Here is a 22,947-nt window from a genome sequence, read left to right as displayed (position 1 = left end):
CTAGCTGCCTACCTCTCTTACCCTTCCTGGAGTTAACCTATCTATATGTTTGTATCTGAGACTTTCCCCCCTTCCTATAACTGCCATCCATCATATACTGCTGCTGTTGCACATTGCTCATCGCTTCTATCTGTCTCTCCAACTGATCCACTCGGTCTGATAAGATTCGCATCCAACAACATCTATGGCAGATATAATCCGCAGTAACCCTTAAATTCTCTTTAAACTCCCATATCTGACAAGAAGTACATATCACTGCAAAGGTCATTTTTGCTCCTTCACAATCTACAGACCCAGAAAATAACACCGTCTTATTCCTCTACAAACACTGCCCCAGGTTAAATTAATAGTGATGGCTTATATTTTAAGTTTAATCAAGAGACTTATCTCCAAAAACATAATCAAGAAAGAATCCACTATACTCACTACTGCAGCCTCTCTCTTGGACAGACTTAAAACAACAATTAACTTATCTGATTCTGTGCTGTGAACTTCGCCCAACAGTTCCTCCAAGATTAGTTGTGAATTTCACTGTTTGTTAATTTTCCCAGATGCACACCGATGTCCAGCAATACACGAATACAAACAGCAAAGGCGGTAACTGTGCAGGTTCTCTCTCTCTCTCCCCTGCACTGACCTCACCATGTGCTTCCTTTGTCTGCTCTTCTTTTAAACTGCTGTGGTTTTGACTTTTTCCAAAACAATGCAACAGCTTGGTGGGGAAACTTACAGAAGGTCTTATTATCGGTTACTCTTGAATGGGAGAGGCTGACAGTTTGGAAGGTGCTGTTAAAGGAGCCATTGCCAAGTTGTGTAGTGCATCGTATAGATGGTACACATTGCTTCCACTGTACAGTGAAGGAGGAAGTAAATGTTCTGAGGATGGGTCACTGGACTGGAAACATTAATTCTGGTTTTGCTCCACAAACCTGCTGAGCTTGTCCAGTAATGTGTTTTTGTTTAGAAGTGAATTTTTAAAAAAGGTGGACAAGCAATCAAGAGAGCTGTTTGTCCTGCAAAACGTTGACTGAATGCTGTTCAAGTTGTCCTCATCCATGCAGGTGGGGAATCCGGATGCTGCCTGAATTGCTGTGCTCTTCCAGCACCACTGATCCAGAATCTTCTGTCATAGTCCTGACTTGTGCCTTGTAGATATTGCTCAGGCCCAGGGAAAAATAAACAATTCTCAGTCTCTGACCTGCTTTTGTAGACATTTCCCCATCCCCCCATGTGGCTGGTTTAGTTTCTACTCTTTCAGGAAGGGCTTATGCCCGAAACATTGATTCTCCTGTTCCTTTGATGCTGCCTGACCTGCTGCGCTTTTCCAGCAACACATTTTTAAGCTCTGATCTCCAGCATCTGCAGTCCTCACTTTCTCTTAGTTTCTACTTTGAAAAGTAACTCCCCAGCCATTAATCATCAACAGGTGATGGTTAGATTCTTTTGTTGAAAATGATCATTGTCAGGACCTTGTGGCAGGAATGCAAGTTCCCATTTATTGGTTCAATTCTAAGGTTAAAAGGTCAGAAGTGGGATATTCACCAACTACTGCAAAACGTTCCACTTCATCCACAAAATTCTGTTCCTGCATACAAGACTAGGATTAATACTAAACACCTTTTAACTTTTTTTTTAAAAAAAGGGGATGATATTATACTCTGAAAACACAAGACTGGTGTGTTATTCTTGATTACTTCCTCAAATTTCTTCCCACATTCAAAAAAAAGTTAGATTTATAGAAAATAGGTGGCTGATCAAGACAGAATCACAGTAGTCAAGCCTAGAACATCAGATGCAAGGTGATGCTAGCCATATTAGCAATTTATGGCCCTTACAAATTTCCATTTCGAGATCAGTGTTTCCAATTTCATATTTTCTTTCATGGGATTTTAGCTTCACTGGTGAGTATTTATTGTCCATCACTAACTGAACTTGTGATAGTGAGCTGCCTTATTGAACCCCACTGCAGTCTATGTGTAGGGAGATACACAATGCTGTTGGGGAGGAACTTCCAGAACTCTGGCTAAGGACAATGAAGGGAAAGTCACATAGTTCCAAGTCAGGATGGTGAGGGGGGAGGGGAGGGGGGGTGCCTCAGGGAAACTTGCAGAAACTTGGCTTGAACAAATTTAGGGTGAAGTAAAAAAAAAGGTAAGGGTGGGGCAGAAGAGAAGGAAATTGCTCCACCACTGGCACTTGGCACCCCCACATCTCAGGCTCAACTCCAAATTCCCACCCTAAACCGCTACCATTCCCTCCTCTAGGTTGCTCCTTGAAACCTAGCCCTGGTGAAGCGCTTACTAATTTGCCCTAATTTACATGGCCCAGTATCAAACTTATGTCTGATAATAATTTTTATGAAATACTTGAGGCTTAAGACAATGTAAATATAAAAATCACACTAAAAAGATTTGTTCTGAATTGTGCACAAGGTACAAAAGCAAAAATGTGACTAACAGGCAATTTTAAAAAAAGGATAAAAAAAGTTTTGAAATTTTCCATTGACTGCAAATTGCTTTCTTTGATGAGTAAGAAATTTGCCCCTCCCTGGTGTGAAATTGCACTTTCCTAACCACCCTAAGTGGCATGTTGATAATTTTAAGATTATACCACTTTATCCCATACTCCTAAACTGCAGTTAAACATTTGCCAGTTTGCTGTATTTTTGACTTATCCCTGCTCAATGTGGAAATGACATTCTAAATTGACAAGTTGGTTTACAGTATTTTAAAAATAAGTCACAGGATTTCTACATACATGCCCTCAGCATAGATTCCAGGATAATCACTATGGTATCAGTTAGGATCCAACTCCACCCACAGGCTTCAGCAATCAGGTAAACTGAACGAAGATCAGTGACCAAACTTAACATAACCCACTACAGATCAATTAAATCATAGAAAAAAAATTGTCCTCCTGTGTTCAATCAACCCTTTTAAGTACCTTAAGATCAGTCTTTAGATCTTCTATATTCAGCAGGTCAGAGTATGCAATTTGTCCTCTAATTCCAAACCCTGATTTGGTCAAGGTGAATTGGCATAACAACAACTCCAAAAACCCTTCCCCAGGAGTAGTGCCCAGTACTGTAGCCAGTTACTGAAAATGGGGTCTGAAGAATTTTAAGCAATTCAACAACTTCTCGTGTTCCTACCTGCAGGAAAGAGCCAATATTCCATTAACCCAAGTACTTTTTGAAACAGTCCACAGGCATTTAAATGAATATATAATTTTTAAAAATTTTAAAAGTTACTGACATTGAACACATAGGAAAATGAAAATAACTCAAGTGATCCCAGAACAGACACTTTGCTAAAAAAAGGTACCTGGACAGGTTCTGCATTGTATTCCAGAACAGAAATTGCCCGAAAAGCTCAGCAGGTATGGTAGCGTCTGTGGAGAGAAATCAGTGTTATGAGGCAGGGTCACTCGACCCAAAACATTAACACTGCTTTCGCCCCACGGACACTGCCTGGCCTGTGAGCTTTTCCAGCAATTTCTACTTCTGTGCCAGATTTACAGCATCAGCAGCTCTTTTGGTTTTTATTCTGTATTATCTAAAACAAAAGAATCCACCTAACTGTACATTGTGAGAAGAATGAAAACAGAACAGAATAGCTTAACTGATACCAGAGAGGGGGGGTGGAATATTTGCTGAGATCATGGATGTGGAACTCCTGTGACTGCCGAGTTCAGATGGTACACACTATTGGAGGGAGTGTAGTTGGTGGATGGAGTGCCACTTGAATGGCCTTTGAGCTGGACGTTGTCAAGCTTGAGTATTGTTGGAGCAACACTCATCTTGTCAAAATGGAGATTATTCTCCACTCCTGACTTTGCCTTGTTCAGTCAACTTCAGACTAAATCATAATGAGTTCATTTAAATCAGGCTTGGGTTAACAAGAGGGGACAGAGACAGAGTGCAAGAGAACACAAAGACTAGGAATAAAATAAAAGAACAGCATTCAAAAAGAGGGAAGATATACAGAACAGTGAATGGGCGGGAAGGGTAGATGGCAGAGTAGTGATAGTTGAACCATTTTGGGATTATTGATATGTGATTGAAACCCTTTCGCCCTCTTTCCTTCGAGAGTAGTTGGCTGTCAGTGCTCAGAGATCATCCAAGGTTACAGGCCAAGGAAGATAGGATTAGTGTCAGTACCATCACATCTTCAGCAACCAGTACAGAAACAGTGGGCTGACTGGCTTACTCCTGTGCTGTAAACATCCACAAGTCAGGCTGCAAAGCTCTTAAAAGGGTCAGTCACTTAGGTGACAACTTCATTATGGGAGACACCAATTTCTTTTTGTAGGCACAGTGTTCACAACCAGTAATCCAGAGTTTCAGGTCAATGGTCTGGGGAGCACTCCCACCACAACTGCCACCATTCAATTAGATGGGAATCTAAAGCCAAATCCTAAAATATTGGTGCCCATGACAACTGGCAGTGATTGTAAAACCCATCTGATTCAATAATGTTCAAGAGCAAAGGAAATCTGCCATCCTTTCCCAGGCTGGTCTTCCACAGCAAGGTGGTTAAGCAGGAATTGCCCTCTGGCTTGTTTGGCCAATTCAGTTTCAAAAGGAAATTAGGAAGGAGCAAAAGCCTGCAGCAATGCCCACATCCAAGCAAGAATTTAAAAGTTTTAGAATTACTCATTACATTTTCTGTTTTCCATTGATTCATTCACAGGATGTGAGCATCTCTGACTAGATCAGAATCTCTTGCCCATCTTTAATTACCCAGAGGGCAGTCATGAGTCAACCACATTGCTGTGGGTTTGGACTCATATGTAGGTCAGACCAGGCAAAGACGTTTCCTGCCCTAAAATGCACTCGTGAGCCACTTTTCGACAATTGACAATGGTTCCAAGTTTATCATGAATCTTCATTCCAGATTTTCATGGCATTCCAATTCCATCAAGTGCCATGATGGGATTTGAACTCAGGTCCCCATAGAATGACCAGGGTCTCTGGACTAACAGTCTAGCAATAAGACCACAAGGCCATTGTCTCCTAGGTAACTTAACAGGTTTACATCAAAAAGCAAAAACTCTAAACAGTTCAGAACCAGAAGGAAAAAAGAGTTCTTTGGTTACACAGAACTGGTGCAGTACTGAAAAAGACACTGTTGAAATTTTTCAACCCGGACTTCAGGATCATTTACAAGACATGCCAATATAAAGAGAAAGACACGGAGATAAATGCTGAATTCATATGAATTGTCCTGATGAGTGTAGGGTGAAAAGCTTCAATAAAACATGATTTTTAATAACCACAGGAAGGTTGCCAAGTTATTTCACAATATAATAAATCTGGTGTTAAGGCTACAATTCCAAATGATGACAGCATAACAATCGCTTGCCTTAATAAAAACCCAAAGTAGGTTTTGCATTGTCATCTATGCTTACCACAAAATAAAGAGCAATTAAATTACAAAAAGACTTCAGGAGATACAAGCAACCACCACAGCCCACAAACCACATTAACAGCTGATATTCAATACAGCTACCAACGGGATCAACAGCCAAGCAATAACAGAGGTGGTAAGATTACCTTTCTTGAAAACAAAAAACACCTCCTGGTCAACACATTGGAACTAAACAGCATTTCAACTAACACCATCACTGTGCCCCCACCCCAGAATCATACACACTGCAGCCACTATTGCTTTCTCTCCCTCACCACTGAATGCTGCACCATTGATCCCACATCCCATTGACCATTCCACTAATATTCACTCCCTTTGCCATCATGTTGTCCTCACCATTCTCATCACTGCTCCATCGCCCTTCTGCAGCAGCCAAACACCCATTGGCTGCTCTGATCCATTCTCCTCGCCAATCCTTACTGAGTCACATTCCAAGATAATTAACGCAACACCCAGTTCCTGAACCTTCAGCCTTTGTAATTTGGCTACATTGTAACAAGTGGAGAATATGGGAGAAAACGTGGCCTCAAGAAGTCTTTAGCAATACAGCTTTTCCAGAGTGAACGGTTGCAATAACAAAGTGCAGGAAACAAAAGTCTTTGGTGGAAAGCAGTGACATTACAGACAGTACAAACAGTGCATTGGGGGAAAATTTATCATCTGCACTCACTGCCATTAAAAACTCAGCTAGCTTTCAATGTCCACGAGATCGGAATGATGATTCAGTAAAGTTCTGGCTAAATTCCATCATTAACAGACGGACAGCCAACACGAGCAGAACAAGAGTACCAGACCACTAACCTGGATAAGGGTATTTCCCATTGACAACAGCAGATTCAATGGATCCCGAAGAGGAGCAGTCCACGGTCACAGACTTTGTGACAGGAGGAAGTGAAGAATGTCTGGCCCCAGACATCTGAGCAGATCTTCGATAGATGGGCACAGTTCTCCGATGAATCTGAACAGAGTTTTCAACCCCATGAATAGCCACACTCACGCCTGGAATAAACCAAACAAACACATTCATTTGACGAGACCCCAGACAGCAATAAACAGTGAAACAAATGGAAAGGTCAACCTGTTCTGAACACATGCACCACTGATCTAAAAATCCATCATGTGCCAAGACATCCGCACCCTCTGAAGGGGAAGATGCATTGCCCTTGGTTAGATGCCAATGTGGAGCAACTAGGTTTGGTCAGTTCAGGGCACATGGACTCACACTGGGACAGATCAGTCAAATATTGGAAATGGGATTAGAATAGTCAGGTGGGCGTTCTCTAGGCATACACTTGACAGACTATAGGGCCTTTATCGGTGCTGTAGACCCCGATGACTACATCAAGGGTTAAACTGTAAGGCAAGGTTGCGTTGACAGGCCTTATGTTCCTGGCAGGATAGAAGATTTAGGGGCAACCTAATGATTCTCAAATCCAGACAAAAATTGGGGGTGAAAAATAAATAGAATTAGAACTGATTTTAGGAATGGAACTGCAGAACAACTCAACCCACAGACCCACTCCTGAATTCCCAAGAGAGACTGATGAATAAATGAATATTTTCCTGATGGACAGGGACAAATTTTCAGGGGTTATGGAGCAATGGTAGAACGATGAACAATTTCAGGGAAAGCCTGTGAAAAGAAATTCAAACCCAGTTAAATGACTGGATCACAGGATTTCACATTTCAAACAAACGTTTTACAAAGTCTTAATCAATGCAAGGACTAGCTTAACACAAGCTTTGCCAACACCTGAAAAGTCTCTAATACTCCCATTCTACTTTTATTTCCACTCAAGAGTTCTATATAGAAACTTTATTTCCTTCATTTCTCCTTTGACCAAAGTTGTCTCAGCTCTCAAGATTTTACTTTGGGTATGTCTCCCTGCACCTACTAGAAAATAAGTCAGCTAGATGACCCTCCAACAACTTGACTGTGGATTTCTCAATGGGAGAGGGAGAGCGACCCCTATTGATTAGTGTCTCCAACTCAAAACAACCTTGCTTTCTATTGGCCCAGAAATCAGTAACCGAGGCCTGACTTCCTCAGAGAAACCACCCACCTCAAATCCAAAACCAAAGAAAATTCCTTGCTACAAACTATTCCCATGGAAACTTAGCCCACCAAAAGATCAGATTAATTACCATTAACCTTCCATTTGTTCCACAAAGATATTTGAATGATTTAAAATCCTTGATAAAACTGTTGACTAACCATCTTCAGTAGTCACTCTGCTTTGTGCTTGTTCACTTCCAAATCCTACTAAATATAGATCACCCTTTGAACTGCAAACTACTGTTGGCCTCAAATTGTGTTTTCACTCATCATGCATTTTAAAAATTTAAATTCCCAAACTGAAAAAGTTCTATCCCCAAAACACAAAAAATTAGATCCTTGTTAAAAAAAAAAATGACAGAGCAGCCACAGTCAAACTGAATGACAGAACAATCTAGGAGGCTGAATCATTTCATGTTTCGATTTACAAAATCCATCAGGAAACAAGGTAATGATATTCCCCTCGATCGGGCTATAGAGGGAACGTAACAACCGACAGTTTTTCATGTCATGTCAACACATTGCTTGGGGAAAAAAAAAACTAGAACCCCCAAGCCGAAGAGATAAAAACTATTCAATATTTAGGATCGGAGATTGTTGATATTACACAAAATTTCAAACCAAAAGTTCAAATGACCTCAATATTCACGCATGACACTGCAGACAGACTCACCAAATTGACATAAGTTTGGCAGTTATCAATTAACTTTGAAAGTGAAATCTTTTCCAGTTCTGAGGAAGGGTCACTGGATCTGAAATGTTAACTCTAATTCCTCTCAATAGATTCTGCCTGACCTGCTGAGTTTTTCCAGCAGGTTCTGTTTTTGTTGCCTAGCAATTGATAATCCTTTCAAAGAGGAGTTAGAATTGATGGTCCCTTGTGCAAATTTCAGAAGTGTTTCAGAAGTGACAATTACGTAAAAGGATAAAATAGTTTACTTTTAAAAGTAAAATGAATTCCCATCACTTAACACCCACAAGAATGAATTATAACGAAAATGATTCAATGACTCAGTATCACAGACCTACACCAATAATACTTAACTCATTAAAACAACCTTTAAACACTTTTTGGAAGAAGATATAGTGCAAAAAAGATAGTTTCCTGGTAATTGATTGATTAGTTCTTACACATTATGACAAATGGCACTCCAGTGCCTTAGAAGAGGGTCAAAGCCATCACCCTCCCCCCGAAACCCAGAGGGTTATGGGAACATGCCTCAAAACAAAACACTTCCAGCTAAACAATGACTGTAGGATGGGAGGTTAAAAATGTATCACCACCTGCTGGGTGCCATCTTGTCTCAATGGGTAGCAGTCTCACCTCAAAAGGCAGATGGCAGTGCATTCAGGTCTCACTCCAAAAAGAGTGAGCGAAGAAAAAAATACTAGGCAATCACTCCCTCAGCACTACACACTTATGGATCAGATCAGAACCCCCCCCCCCCCAGAATATATTAAAAGGTAACCGAGACCCTAACTTCTTATTTTAAAAGGCAAGTGCCAGGCATTTTATTCCAGATGCAATTCAACTGGTCAAACAACAAGTTTGAAGCAAAATACATTTTATTCATTCACTAAAGTTAAAACTACAATGTAATAAAAGAAATTAGTATCACTTAACTCTTAGAATATTTAACAGAATGAGATCTTTTTTAAAATCCACTAAACAGCAACTGTTCCAAAAAAAAACATAACATCCCATTAACACACCCTTGACAAAAGGCAACTTCAGGAGAGAAAAAAAAATAGAAAACTGTCTCATAACTCTAGCAGGAGGGAAAAACATCAAGAGTAAATTCAGATTGAGAGTGTAGCTGGGAGAGATGTACTGCAGCTTCCACCCAGCTTCAAGACCCCAGCAACTGAAAATCAAATTAAAAATACTGGTTGTGTGGGAGCTTCCCCCCACCCCCCACTCATTCAGGCTGCTTCTATTGTTCCGACTTTTTTAAAAAAAAAGCAAAGCAACAAACCCAAGGTCTCAAAGTGGTTTACTCTAATGGCTGAGTAGACTACCCATCACCTCTCTCTCAAGCTTACCTCATTTAAAAAAAAGGACAAGATGCATCTCTTAAAGCCATAGTATTGTCACAAGTGGATGGCTATCTTTTAGATGTCACATTAAACAGAGGCCTGGATGTAAAAGAGCCCTCAGCATTATTTTGAAATGCATGGGAATTCTCCCCAGTCTGTCTTAACAGCCCAGAATGAACGGGTCATTGTTGAGAAAATGTTGGACAGACTAGGTGGGCGGCACGGTGGCACAGTGGTTAGCACTGTTGCCTCACAGCGCCAGAGACCCGGGTTCAATTCCCGCCTCAGACAACTGTCTGTGTGGAGTTTGCACATTCTCCCAGTGTCTGCGTGGGTTTCCTCCAGGTGCTCCGGTTTCCTCCCACAGTCCATAAATGTGCAGGTTAGGTGAATTGACCATGCTAAATTGCCCGTAGTGTTAAGTGCAGGGGTAAAATGTAGGGGAATGGGTCTGGGTCGGTTGCGCTTTGACGGGTCAGGGTGGACTTGTTGGGCTGAAGGGCCTGTTTCCACACTAAGTAATCTAGGTACATTTCTAAATTTTAGTGGGTGGAAAGAGGCAACTTGATAAAAACTCCCAAGAGAGACTGTTGGATAAATGAAATTTTCCAGATGGATGTGGGCAAATGGTGTGGGATAGAGGTTCTCAAGGGTAGGAGGATTCTGTGGCTTTAAGAGGTTATTTTGTCCTGGTTTCTTTCAAGAGAGATTGAACGAGAGATACAAACTCCCTACTGAAAACCACTTGAGTAAACAGCTTGGGAGGCCCTGGGTTTTGCCTTGACACCCTGAAGCTAAGCTCAGGTCAGGATTTCAGGGTTTTAGTTTTTCCAAATTTCATCAGAAGCTGTTGCAGTCTTAGAGTTGAAAGTTTCACTAAATGCCTCCTGGCTGCCACACTCATTGAATTTTCTCAATCTTTTTCTCTCTTATTTAAGAAAGAGTTGGATAGAGCTCTCAAAGATAGTGGAATCAAGGGTTATGGAGAAAAGGCAGGAAGAGGATACTGATTAGGAATGATCAGCCATGATCATATTGAATGGCAGTGCAGGCTCGAAGGGCTGAATGGCCTACTCCTACACCTATTGTCTATTGTCTCCTGCACTGGAGACCTGTATGTGAGAATCCGTGTCTGAATTTGCCTTTTTGCCAAGGAGTGTGTTTGAGATGTTACTACATTGGAAAAGTTCATTAGTAGTTGTTGTACCCGTTGTTATTTGGTTACATTTTCCAATAGGGTTAAGCTCTTCTCCTGTTTGTATTTTAACTATCGTTTTTAAATAAATTGTGCTTTTGGTTAACATGGAGTAGTTTGACCAGTCACATTGCTTCTGAAACACGCCACTTCACATTTGGGTCTAGGCTGCCTTCTTAAAATATTGAGGGAATCTGGTCTGGACCATAGCAAGGGTTATGGAGCAACAGCAGAAATGTGAACAATTGCAATCTCCGTGCCCTGTAAAAACAAATTCAAACCTGATTGTTAACAATTGGATCACAATTTCATTTTAGACCAGAGGGTGTTGAGAGTAGATGTGACAAGGTCTCCTATTTTGGGAGAGTCAAGAGCTAGGTGTCACTGGTGACTTTAAAGTGTGACCACTTACTCAGAGACAGACTAATTATTTTTCCAGGGGTTGTGAATCTTTGGGAGACTTCTCATGAAATGACGGCATAAGTAAAGTCCTTGAATATTTAAGGCAGAAGTAAATAGATTCTTGCTTCAGGGTAGGTAGGACTGCGGGTTTGAGGTTACAGTTGGATCAGTCACCATCTTTTGGCTGGCAGAGGAGATACTAAGGACTGAGTGGTCTATTCCTCATTCGTATATTGGCATTTAATGAAATCTTGCATTTGCTCAACTGACAATTTAATGCAAATATCTTGGGGGGGGGGGGGGGGGGGGGGAATATTTGCTTGGAGTCTCCTGCTGTTTCGAAATAAAGTTATGACTCCCAGCCTGAAAAAACTGCATAGACCATGTAGAAGTGTCAAAATCTCCAGCAGACCTTAAAATAAAAGGATTGCGGATGCTGGAAAACTTCAGCATTCGTGAAGAAAAAGCAGAGTTAACATCTCAGGTCCCCCTTTTTCAGACCAGCTCTGTCTCTCAGAATCCATCTCTCAATTCTTCAAGCTTCAAAAGGAGGTGAGCTCACTCTGTTCCATTTCTCCCCCAGGCAGCCTTTTTATTCCAGAAATCTCATTAGTCGACCTTCGATGCAGTCCCTCTCGATGGTGGGTGTGCGTGCAAGCGAAGATACAACCTCAGCATGACAAAGTGCTTTCGAACCAGAGTACTTTTGTTTTAAGAAAAACTAAAATATTGTAGAGATGTGCGAGTCATCACACACAGAACAAGGTCCCACACTCAACATGATTATCTGCTCATTATCTCAATTTTGATGCAGGGATGAATATTAGGATGGAATTGTCTATCCTGCATCAAGGCACAGCCTTCAACTTCTTTTCACTTTGTTGAAAGGATGAGTGGGTGTCATGATAAGGCCAATATTTACTGCCCTCCCCGATTTCCCTTGAACTCCAGTGCCTTGCTGGGCCATTCCATTGGGCGGTTAAGAATCAACCACATTGCTGTGGGAATCACATGGAGGCCAGACCAGGTAAGGACAGCAGATTCACTTCCCTACACAACTTTAATGAACCAAATGGGTTTTTAGGACAGCGGATGATGGATTCAGTGATCATTACTGAGCCTAGCTTTGTAATTCCAGACCAGCTCAATGGAATTTAAACTCCAGTCAGTCCCATGACAGCATTGGAATTGTAGCCCCCAGGAGCACTAGCCTAAGATTTCTAGCCCAGTGATATCATTCAATTCTGACACCAAATAACCCTGAAGAGAGACAGAACACATCTGAAAGATAACACATCCACAGTACAGCACTCCAACAACTACAATGGAGTATGCCTGGATTTTAAAAAGTTTCTAGAGTGGGATTAAACTCAACTTTCTCACTCCGACACAGAGCACACTACCCACTGAGTCATAGCTGACACTAGGAAGCAGTGAGATATTTCACTGCAAACAATGTATAAAAACAGGATCCAGTCATTGCCTGATCTAACTGCAAACTGTATATAGGTTTTACAAACTGATTTGACTTGCAATTTTTTTTTTTTTTAAAAAAACTGTTCCTATCCACCTCCTTCCCCAGGAAGGAGGAATTAATTGTAATCAAGAAAATTTTTAAAAAAGTTTTCCTTCTCTTGTGACATTGTTAGAGAAAGTAGTTCTAAACAGAAGGAAGATATCATGCTGGCCGATACAATAAGAATTTCAGAGTAGTGAAGGTGGCTACTGAAGAAAGCAGAAGGAATTGTAAGAACGCAAGAACAGACCCAAGCAAGGAAATTCCCAAAAGTAGTTTATACAGTGGATTTCTTTTTGGATTTAAAAAAAAAGGGATGAGCTTATAATAAAAAGCAAGATTAATCAAGGGAGACTGTACTCTTCATTTAGACTTGGCAAAATCACAATAGTTTGGAGGATGAGTTCATAAAATGTATTATGACTATTTTCTAAAACAGTATACCATGGAACCAAATCAATGCAGTCACCATTTTAGATTTTGCTTTGGTAATATGGGGGTTTAATAACTAACTTCATAGGAAAGGGTCCTCTGGGAATGTGTAACCATACATGATAAATGTAATATCAAGTTTGAGTTAATACACAAGCCTGAAATAAGTGTACAGAACTTCATTCCTTTTCGGTATTAGCAAACCAGATGGTTTCATACTTTTTACTTTCTAAAGCTGAGGAAATACTTCAATTCTCAAATCAACATTCTATTGAACTGTAAAGATTCATCCTTGGATGAATTTCAGTAATATCAAAGTTTAAAAAGTGTTTACTCCTTGCTAAGGTGTGCAAGAGACACGAGTGTTTTAAACATCAAAAAAATGAATTAACTAATCAGGAACTTTACATATATAGATATATAAAAGTTACAATGAAAGTAGAGACAGGAGAAAGCTTGGAATGGTAAACATTTAACATATTTTGTCTATATTCAGAATTGAAGACAAGACAATAAAATCAAATAATGGGGAAGAAGTTAAATATGCAAATGATAGTGAAGAACTTAGAAAACTAAAAGAAACAAAAAAATTAATCTAACTGACAATCCAACAAATTCTCTGGTCTGAATGAAAAAAAAAGTGTACACATTTTAAGGATTAGGGGACAGAGGATAACCAGAGAAAGAGAACAGCCTTTTTAGGGCCAAAGTGGCAACCTGGCGTGTGGAACCAGAATCTGTAGGCGAGGTTTCAAATGAGTACTTTACATTCACTGAAGAGAAGGATGATACAGATCTAGAAATCTGGGGGCAGGGTCGGAGAGGAAATTGTGATATTCTTGAATAAATTAGCTTTGACAGGGGATTTTGAAATGGATAAATCTCCAGGTCCGAATGAGATGATTTCCAGGCTGTGGTGGGAGGTCAAAGGGGAGATTACAAGGGACGAAGCATCAAAATTTTCAAATCCTCTCTGACCACAGTAGAGGTGCCAGAGGACTGGAGTGCAACTGATGTGGTACTATTATTCCAGGGTGATAGAGTTAAGACAGGAATCTACAGGTCAGAAAATCTACCGTCAAATGGTAGGGAAATTACTGATAAAAATTAAAAAAGGACAGCATTACCTGACTTGGAGAGGGAAAGATTAAATCAAGGATGGTCAGCATACCTTGCTCAGGGAGGAATCACATCGAACAAATTTGATTGAATTCTTCAAGGTAGTGACTAGGTATGTGGAAAAGGATAGTGCAGTTGATATTGAGTACATGGACATCAATAAGGCTTTTGACAAGGGTCTTGCATAAGAAGGGAACAATTCAAATTATCTTGATAGCAGTCATTGGAAAAGAGTTGGAATTCTTTAAGGCAGTTTTAACAAGACACTTAGAAAGTCATAAAATAATTAGGCAAATCAACAGGGTAACCATGTTTGACAAATCTATTTAATTCTTTTCAGCATTTAGCTAACAGGATAAAGGAAGTCCAGTAGCTGCAGTGTACTTGGATTCCCAAGAAAAAAGTGGTGCACTAAAAAGTTAGTGCTCCCAGCCCCATAATTGTGCAGATTAGTTAAAAAGGACAGAAACAGAAGTTAAGAGCAAGAGGCGGCCATTTGGCCCTTCGAGGCTGCTCCACCATTCATCATGATCATGACTGATCGGCCAACTCAGTAACCTAATTCTGGTTACTCCCCATAACCTTTGTTCCTATTCACCCCAAGCGCTATATCTAACTACCTCTGGAATACATTTAATGTTTTGGCATCAAACAACTCCTGTGGTAATGAATGCCACAGGCTCACAATTAAAAACGTCATCTTCATCCTAAATGGTTCCTCTGAAATCCTCAGACCTTGACCCCTGGTTCTGGACACACCCAACATTGGGAACTTCCTCCCTGCATCTACTGTCTAGTCCTGTTAGAATTTTGAAAGTCTCTATGAAATCTCTTCCCCACTCCCCGCCCCTCCATTTGTCTGAACTCCAGCAAAAACAATCCCCAGTCAGTCTCTCCTCATAGATCAGTCCCACCATACCCAGAGTCAGCCTGGGAAACCTTCACTGCAGCGAGCAAATTCTGCTTGGCTGCTTCTAACCAATAGGGTGCGTCAGGATAGTACTGGAGTACCATCTCCTACAAATTTGTAACTCTTTAGGAGAGAGGACCAAAGTTCAAAATTATACAAAATGTAATAATGGGAAAGTAAACTACAAGGACAAAGTCTGCAGAAGGGATAGAGACAAGTTGGGAGAGTGGGTAAGGCACAGTGTGAGAGAAAATTGAGGCTATTTACTTTGGTAGTTAAAATGGAACAAAAGCTTCTTACGATTTTTAAAGAAGTTTTAAGTGCTGACACTGAAAGGGATTTGTACCTCTTTGTGCAAAATCCCTGACAAAGTTAGCACACAGATGTCACAAAATATCAGGGTCAGGGTAGAGTTAATATTGAGGCTGCATGAAGCTCCACACAATCTGATTATATTAGAGTGTGTCTCTCGCACAAAGTCCCAGTGGAAGCAGTTTGGCTCCTGATGGGCATATTTAAAGGCTAAGTTACATTACTCAATGTAACTCAAACCTACAGCTATATGCAATGAACTGCATTGATTTCAATACAAATGCCTCTTATCAAGACTAAATAGTATTTTAACCTCCACTGTAAATTAGATGGAAATCAACATTGGAAGGAGGACCTATTGGCAGCACTCTACCCCAGTTGGTATTGCAACATGGTAATCAGTCATGGGATAGCTGTACAGATACCTCAAGGCAACAATGACAAAACAAAAATCAATTTGGTCCAGTACACGGCAGTATAGTGCAGGTGGAATAATAGTTCAGAATCAGAGATGAATGTTCTGGGAACGTAGTTTGAATCCCTTGCCAAAAAGAGTGAAATGCATTAAAAACAAAAAGATGGAATACAAGACAAACCTAATGATGGACCAGTAAAATTATCATCCAACTGACCAAGGCACAACCAGAAGGTGATTTCATTGGGCTTCCAAGACCAACGATGGTACTCAACAGAAGAAAGATTCAAGAGACTTTTTTCATGCTGTTGATAGGAAGGAAGTCACAGGTCATAGTGGAAAACATCTGCACAAGTCCAATCACCAAAGACCATTCAAAATGCAAAAGATAAAAAAAAGTTTGCCAGAGGAAGAAAACACTGACAAGAATTAATAATGCAAGCCCCTTGAGCTCATTGACAAATCTTAAAACGTTCAGTGAGGACTGTTTGAACAAATGCAAGAGATTCAGCTTTCTTTCTTGATAGATTATGAATTCAAAATTCAAAAGCAATGTTTCAATTCTTAGGTCTTTAAAAGAATGAACAATCAATCAGGACCAGTGACAAATCTTGAGCTAAGTTAGCAGCAATTATCCAGAAACACCACAGAGGGAGTGAAAAGGCTTTGTTCACCACTCAGACAACCACAGAACAAAGTGACCCAGTTTAAGCAACAGGTTATAGATCCGCTGACAGTAAAAAATTTGCTTAAACAAAATGGTAATACCATACACACCTCCAAAGCCAGAAGGTGGTTCATAGATGGAAGGCTCAGACAAAAAGTAAAAAGTCACCTGGTCTGAACATCTAGGCTACTGGGAGGAAGAAAGTCCTTGTTTCAACAGAGCAGCCACCTTCCAAAATAAACATTCACAAGATTTTAATAAGATCTGCCAGAGGCAGGGACAACGACCCAAGTTAACAGAGAAGTGTTCACCCAGAGAAGAAATTCAGGACATTAAATGTCAGCCAGATAAAAAGGTAATGTGCCAATGACATCTTCAGCATAAAAACAGCTTGAGAGATAGAGACCCTCCAGTTGAGAAATGATTTAGAGAATCATAAATAAAAAAAAGGTCCTCAAGCTAAAAGACCTACTGATCTTCCAATTCTGAACAGAATGCTTTGTGAACGAATAGCGAATACTACACTTTCTAAATTGAAGGGGTTTGTAATGAGATGAGGTAACAGATCTACAAATGATGATGTTGATGGATGATCAAAGTTAAAAATCACAACACCAGGTTATAGCCCAACAGGTTTAATTGAAAGCACACTGGCTTTCGGAGCGACGCTCCTTCATCAGGTGATTGTCTCCGAAAGCCAGTGTGCTTCCAATTAAACCTGTTGGACTATAACCTGGTGTTGTGTGATTTTTAACTTTGTATATCCCAGTCCAACACCGGCATCTCCGAATCTTGATGGATGGATGTGATATTGAACGTACAAAGGTTGGTGTGGGAGGAATGGGGTCCAGTCCATGGGGCACTGACACCGCTACTACAGTAGACAGCAGCTTCCTCAGTGGGGCAATCAGTTGAACCACATTGGCCAAATGAATAATCAGGGCTGCAGAGGGGGCTTTAAACTAATTGGAGGGTGAGTGCAGCTGGGAGAGAGGTAACAGAGGCTTAGAAAAATAGCAACATTGCAAGGCAGCTATGGGGAGACAGACAGAAGAAAGTAGGTTCAAATGGGGGAAAATGGTAAACAGCAAAACTATTGGCTCTTTACTTGAATGGACGTTGTATTCAGAACAAAATAAATTCATTAGAAACAAAAAGGAGGACATTTGGCCTTTCATACTTGCTTTGACATTCTATATGAATGGCTGATCATCCAACATAGTACTCTGTTCCCACTTTCTCCCTGTATTTTTGATCCCTTTAGCCCCAACAGCTACACTTACTCCTTCTTGGAAATATTCAATGCTTTGGCCTCAATTGTTTTCTGCAGATAAGTCCACTGCTTCACCACACTCTGGGTAAGGAAATTCCTCCTCAGCTCAGTCCAAAATGGCTTAGCCCATATCCTCAAAATATGACCAGGGAGTCCAGAACCTGAGGTCATAGTTCATCAGGAACATCCTTCCTGTATTTATCCTGTCTAGTCCTGTTACAATTTATGGGTTTCTACAAGATTCTCCCCTCACTCATTTAAACATCAGTGAATATAATCCTAACCAATCCAGTTTCTCTCCATATATTATGCCTCCCATCCCAGGAGTCAGTCAGATAAACCCATGTTACACTCTCTCCACAAGCAGAACATCTTTCATAGGATAAAGGAAGACCTTGCTATGAAAGCCAATGTACCATTTACCATCTTCACCACCTGATGCATACTTACTTTAAGCAACTGGTATACAAGGACACCTAGGTCTTGTTGTGCCTCCCTTTTCCAATCTCTCCAGTCAGATTATAACCCACCTTCCTGTTTTTGAACCAAAGTGGATAATCTCTCAGGTATTCATTTATACTGCATCTGCCATTTACTTGTCCAAATCACACCAAAACATCTCTGCATCCACTTCACTATTCACTCTCCTATCCAACGTTGTCTCATCAGCAAACAGATAGATATTTATCTTACACTTCAAACAATTCTATGTATGCAAGTACACAAACCTCAATCCCACATACTTTGTTTTAAATGTTAATCTCTTTTGGTAATTTAACCAAAAGCCTCAGAAAGTCCAATAAACCAGATCCACTGGCTCCCCCTTATCAACTCAATTAGTTACATCCCCAAAATAAATTTCTGTAGATTTGTCGTACATTTCCCTTTTGTAAATCCACATTGAATCCATAAAACCCTGTCACTATTTGAATTGCTCTGCTATTAAGCTTTTATAAATGGACTACTTTCCTCACTATTATTGGGGGAAAACTAATAGGTGAAAGATTAATTAGTTCCCTGAATCTGATGGATTTGATCCATATTAAAAAGCAGCTATAGAGATAGAGGATACATTGGTAGTAATTTACCATTAATCCTTACATTCTGGAAAATGTCCCAGGGAGAGGAAAATTGAGTTCCACTCTGGGTTTTCAGAATTACCATGACTCAATTGTTATCATTTTTATTCATTTAGCAGAAGTCCAATTGATCTCTAATGATGCAGTATGAATTTTGACTGACATGAACTTCAGACCTTCAAAAGTAGTATTCATATACTAGTCAACCCCATAAATTTAACTTTTAAATAGTCAAAGAATTTGATGATAATCAGGTCATCCTTTCACTCATTATTCAGCTGTAAACACTTAACTCACACTGCTGGTATTAATCTGCTGACACTATTACCTGCAAAGACTTGTTATGCAATCTGTTGACACTCTACTTACACTATGTGTAAGTATCTGTTGACATTCTTAAGTACCTGGAATTATCTTGCCATTATCTGTCTGCCTATATTTATTCTGTGCAAGTGCACCTCCTTCCATTTTACCTGACAAAGGAATAGCGCTCCAAAAGCTTGTGATTTCAATTAAAATCGGTTGGACTATAACCTGGTGTCATGTGACTTTGTCGTACCTGGAATTATCTTGCCATTATCTGTCTGCCTATATTTATTCTGTGCAAGTGCACCTCCTTCCATTTTACCTGACAAAGGAATAGTGCTCCAAAAGCTTGTGATTTCAATTAAATCGGTTGGACTATAACCTGGTGTCGTGTGACTTTGTCCACCCCAGTCCAACACCGGCACCTCCATCTCAGTTAGTACTCTAGGAAGCAAATTACAATACAATACATGAAAATACACTAAGTATGGAGGAAAGGTGATCAGCCATGATCTAGAAAAGCATAGTAGGCTTGAAGTATGGACTGCCCTCGCAATACCTCGTTAAGATGTCATACAGCAATTTCATGGGGTTTTAGTATGTGCATGGGTACTGATTTAGTCTCTGCATCTTCAGAATAGTAGATATTTAAAAATCAACGTGTTTTGGAATGATTTACACTTCTGGAGTAGATGAGCCTTCTGGCCCAGAGAATAGGGACACTATCACAACAGCTATTCCATTGAATGACATATGTCCCTTAAAAATTAGCAATGAAAGCTCAAGAGGGTGGCACAGTGGTTAGCACTGCTGTCTTACAGCGCCAGAGACCTGGGTTCAATGCCCACTTCAGGCAAAAAGATTTTTAGACTAATGAGGTAAATTCCCTCAAGGCTCTTGAGTTAAGGATCTGAAACTAAGTAGCATAGTCACTCAGGATAAGGAAATGTTGGTTTCAGACTGCAATGAGAAGGAAGTTCTTCACTCTGGTATGTGAAGCTTTGAAACTCTACCATTCAGGCTCCATTTCAAGACTTGCAGGACTGGTATCACTTGGTTGGCCACATACATAAGTACCGGAGTAGGTCACTTGAGAAGAGAAAGTGATTTAAAAAAGTTAGTATGTTAAAAGAAATGTGAAAGATGATTAGCAATTAGTTATTTTGCAATTAATTGACAATAGATTTCACTTCACAAGGGGAGAGCTACTTAGATGTGTTTAGCCTTTTTGTTCCATAATTGATGCAAGGGGACTTCACACCAAATGAAAAATTAACCATTATTGAAAATGACATCTAGTGAGATACAATTAACTTATTTAAATAGCAAAGTCCCTTGGGTACAAAGGATTATTTTCAAAGTACATTTTAACAAAGGGCAAAGGCAGCAGCTAATTTTTGTAATAACGTCGTGTGGGGACAGACAAGTGAAACGAATAAGCAATATGTTTTGGATTTCACCTTCATTCTTTCAACTGCACCAGTGCATTATGTGCAGCCTCTTAAGGAAACTAAGATTTTAAATAACAGCAATGCAGCACTTTCTCAACAACTCCCGTGGAGGAGTGTTTGAGCACGGATACAAAATTATGCCTTATGTGCATAAAGAGCAAATCTCCTTTCATTTAGGTGCATCTGTATTATTCTCTGCCAGCATCTCAAATGAATTTGTATGAAAGAGCAGAAACAGCACAGGTGAATTGCTAAAGCAAAAAAAAAAATCAAAACCACAAATGGTATTCCTGCAACATCCCCTTCAAAATGAAAATTCAGAGAAACCACGATGTGATAAGCAACATTGTAGGAGATGATCAAAGCACGGTTTGACTTTGAAATTTAATAGAGATGAAGGAATTGATTTATGCAGAGGTCATCATTTTTTATGATTGATGAGAGTCAGCATAAACTGAGTTTTTGTCAGAGGCACAACCTGAATACTTACCTGCTGAGTCTCCCAAATTATGACTCCTTGCTCACTTCCATCATTTGCCATATCACTGACTTCGATATTACAGAAGTGAGTACAGTATAAAAGAACAAAGATGCTGGAAATCTGAAAAACAAAAAGAGTGCTGGAGAAGTTCAGCAGGTTGGGCAGCATCTGTATAGTGGTGTGCACAGTACTTCTAGTGGACCTGATATATTCCTGCCTCCAAGTACCTTTCTCAGTTATCCCCAAGATTTTTTTTTTTTAATTTCAAAAATATACTTTATTCATGAAATACTTTAATGGTCTGTACAGTTGAACATGCCATACATATGTAAACATCCCATTTGTTTGCATACCGAAAACAGAGTAATCATTCCTATTTACAAGGTCAGTACGATTACATTTTTAGCTGAGGCGTCAGCACAGCCCAAATGACTGCCTCTGTTCTTCTTTAGGCAGGCAGATGTTACACGGTGGTCTTTCCCCACCACGCCTTGGTGGCAGCTGACCCAAGCTTCAGCGCGTCCCTCAAAACATAGTCCTGGACCTTGGAATGTGCCAGTCTGCAACACTCAGTCCCCAAGATGGCCTATAGTGCAGCCATAGTTACACAGATGGCAGGTGATGTTGTCAGTTCTGTGATACAGCTTGAGATGCTTCTTGCTGTTCATCCTCTCGTTTATAGTGGAATAAGCAGTTTTACTGAGGGGTCCAAAAGGCCCACATTTATAAAGTACATTTTACAACGTCAGGACATCCAAATGCACTTTTCCTAAATAGTTAAGTAACTTTGAAGTGTGGTCATTTGTTGTAATGAGGGGACCACAGCAGCCAATTTGTGCAGAGCAAGTTCCCACAATAACATGCAAAATTGTCCATCATGCAAATTGCTTTGGAGGGAAAAAGAAATTCAGAATAAAGAGACAGCTGTAGGAAGGATATAACTCCAGCCTAACCCAATCATCCAGGATCCTAAATGAAGGGAAATATTTATTATTTCAGGGCTTTTAGCTAGAATCTCTCAGGTTGGCAATCTGAACTCAGCCTGGTACGTGGGTGAGAAAACGTGAAGAGTGAATCAGTTTAATGTTACAAATGTACTTCTGAACATTTAAGAGAACAGTAACCTATGATTCATAAGGACATCATGAAGCTTTCTGACAAAACAAAAAGAAAACATTTTCCAGTGTTAGGAGAATCAGTTATGAATACAAATTAAAGGCAATTGGCAAAAGATCCAGGGGATGAAAATGAGGAGCATGGTTTCTTCATGCAGATCCCATGAGCTCTGCAACATGCCAAAAAAAAAAATTAAGAAAACAGACTCAATACATAAAAAAGGAATTGGACAAACATTGAAGGAGAAAATTTTACAGGATACTAGTGATAAAACAGCAAGGAGGACTAATTTGATAGCTCTTAGCAAAAAAACCCACACAGGCTCAATAGACCATTCCTGAAGGGCTTATGCCCAAAACGTCGATTCTCCCGCTCCTCGGATGCTGCCTGACCTGTGTTTTTCCAGCACCACATTTTTCAACTCAATAGACCAATGGCCATCTTACCCCCACAGATGATCACCTACATTCCACTCTCTGGAAACCTACTGGCTACCTTCCAATTTACACCAAAGGCCTGTTTCCCCATTACCCACGTACTCACTGGCCCCCACCCAAGCCTCAAAATTTAGAAAACAAAAATCACTTCTCTGGGGCCACATTCTTCCTGTGTCCCTACAACCCTCTGGAGCTCAGTCTTGTCTAATACTGGAGGCTTGAGCAGCCCCAAATTTTAAAACTGATCTGCCATTGGTGACCCTGCCTCCAGCAGTTGAGCTTGTCCACATCAATTGACCTCACTTTCTCTGTTT

General features: G+C 40.2%; 1 protein-coding gene across 4 annotated transcripts in view; it reads right to left on the bottom strand.

Moving 5' to 3' along the window:
- The window catches only part of LOC122559777 (anoctamin-4), a 196,160-nt gene that overhangs the window by 103,123 nt on the left and 70,090 nt on the right, over positions 1-22,947 (bottom strand). For all 4 annotated transcript variants that reach the window (XM_043709787.1, XM_043709786.1, XM_043709785.1 and 1 more), the window contains one exon: positions 6,231-6,428. In XM_043709787.1, the coding sequence (XP_043565722.1) occupies positions 6,231-6,428 (198 nt within the window). The remainder of the gene's footprint in view (positions 1-6,230; positions 6,429-22,947) is intronic.

The sequence above is a fragment of the Chiloscyllium plagiosum genome, chromosome 19 (assembly GCF_004010195.1).
Source record: "Chiloscyllium plagiosum isolate BGI_BamShark_2017 chromosome 19, ASM401019v2, whole genome shotgun sequence".
In the NCBI taxonomy this organism is placed as follows: Eukaryota; Metazoa; Chordata; class Chondrichthyes; order Orectolobiformes; family Hemiscylliidae; genus Chiloscyllium; species Chiloscyllium plagiosum.
Note: the sequence above shows the minus strand (reverse complement) of the source record. Positions and strands in the feature narration are given on the sequence as shown.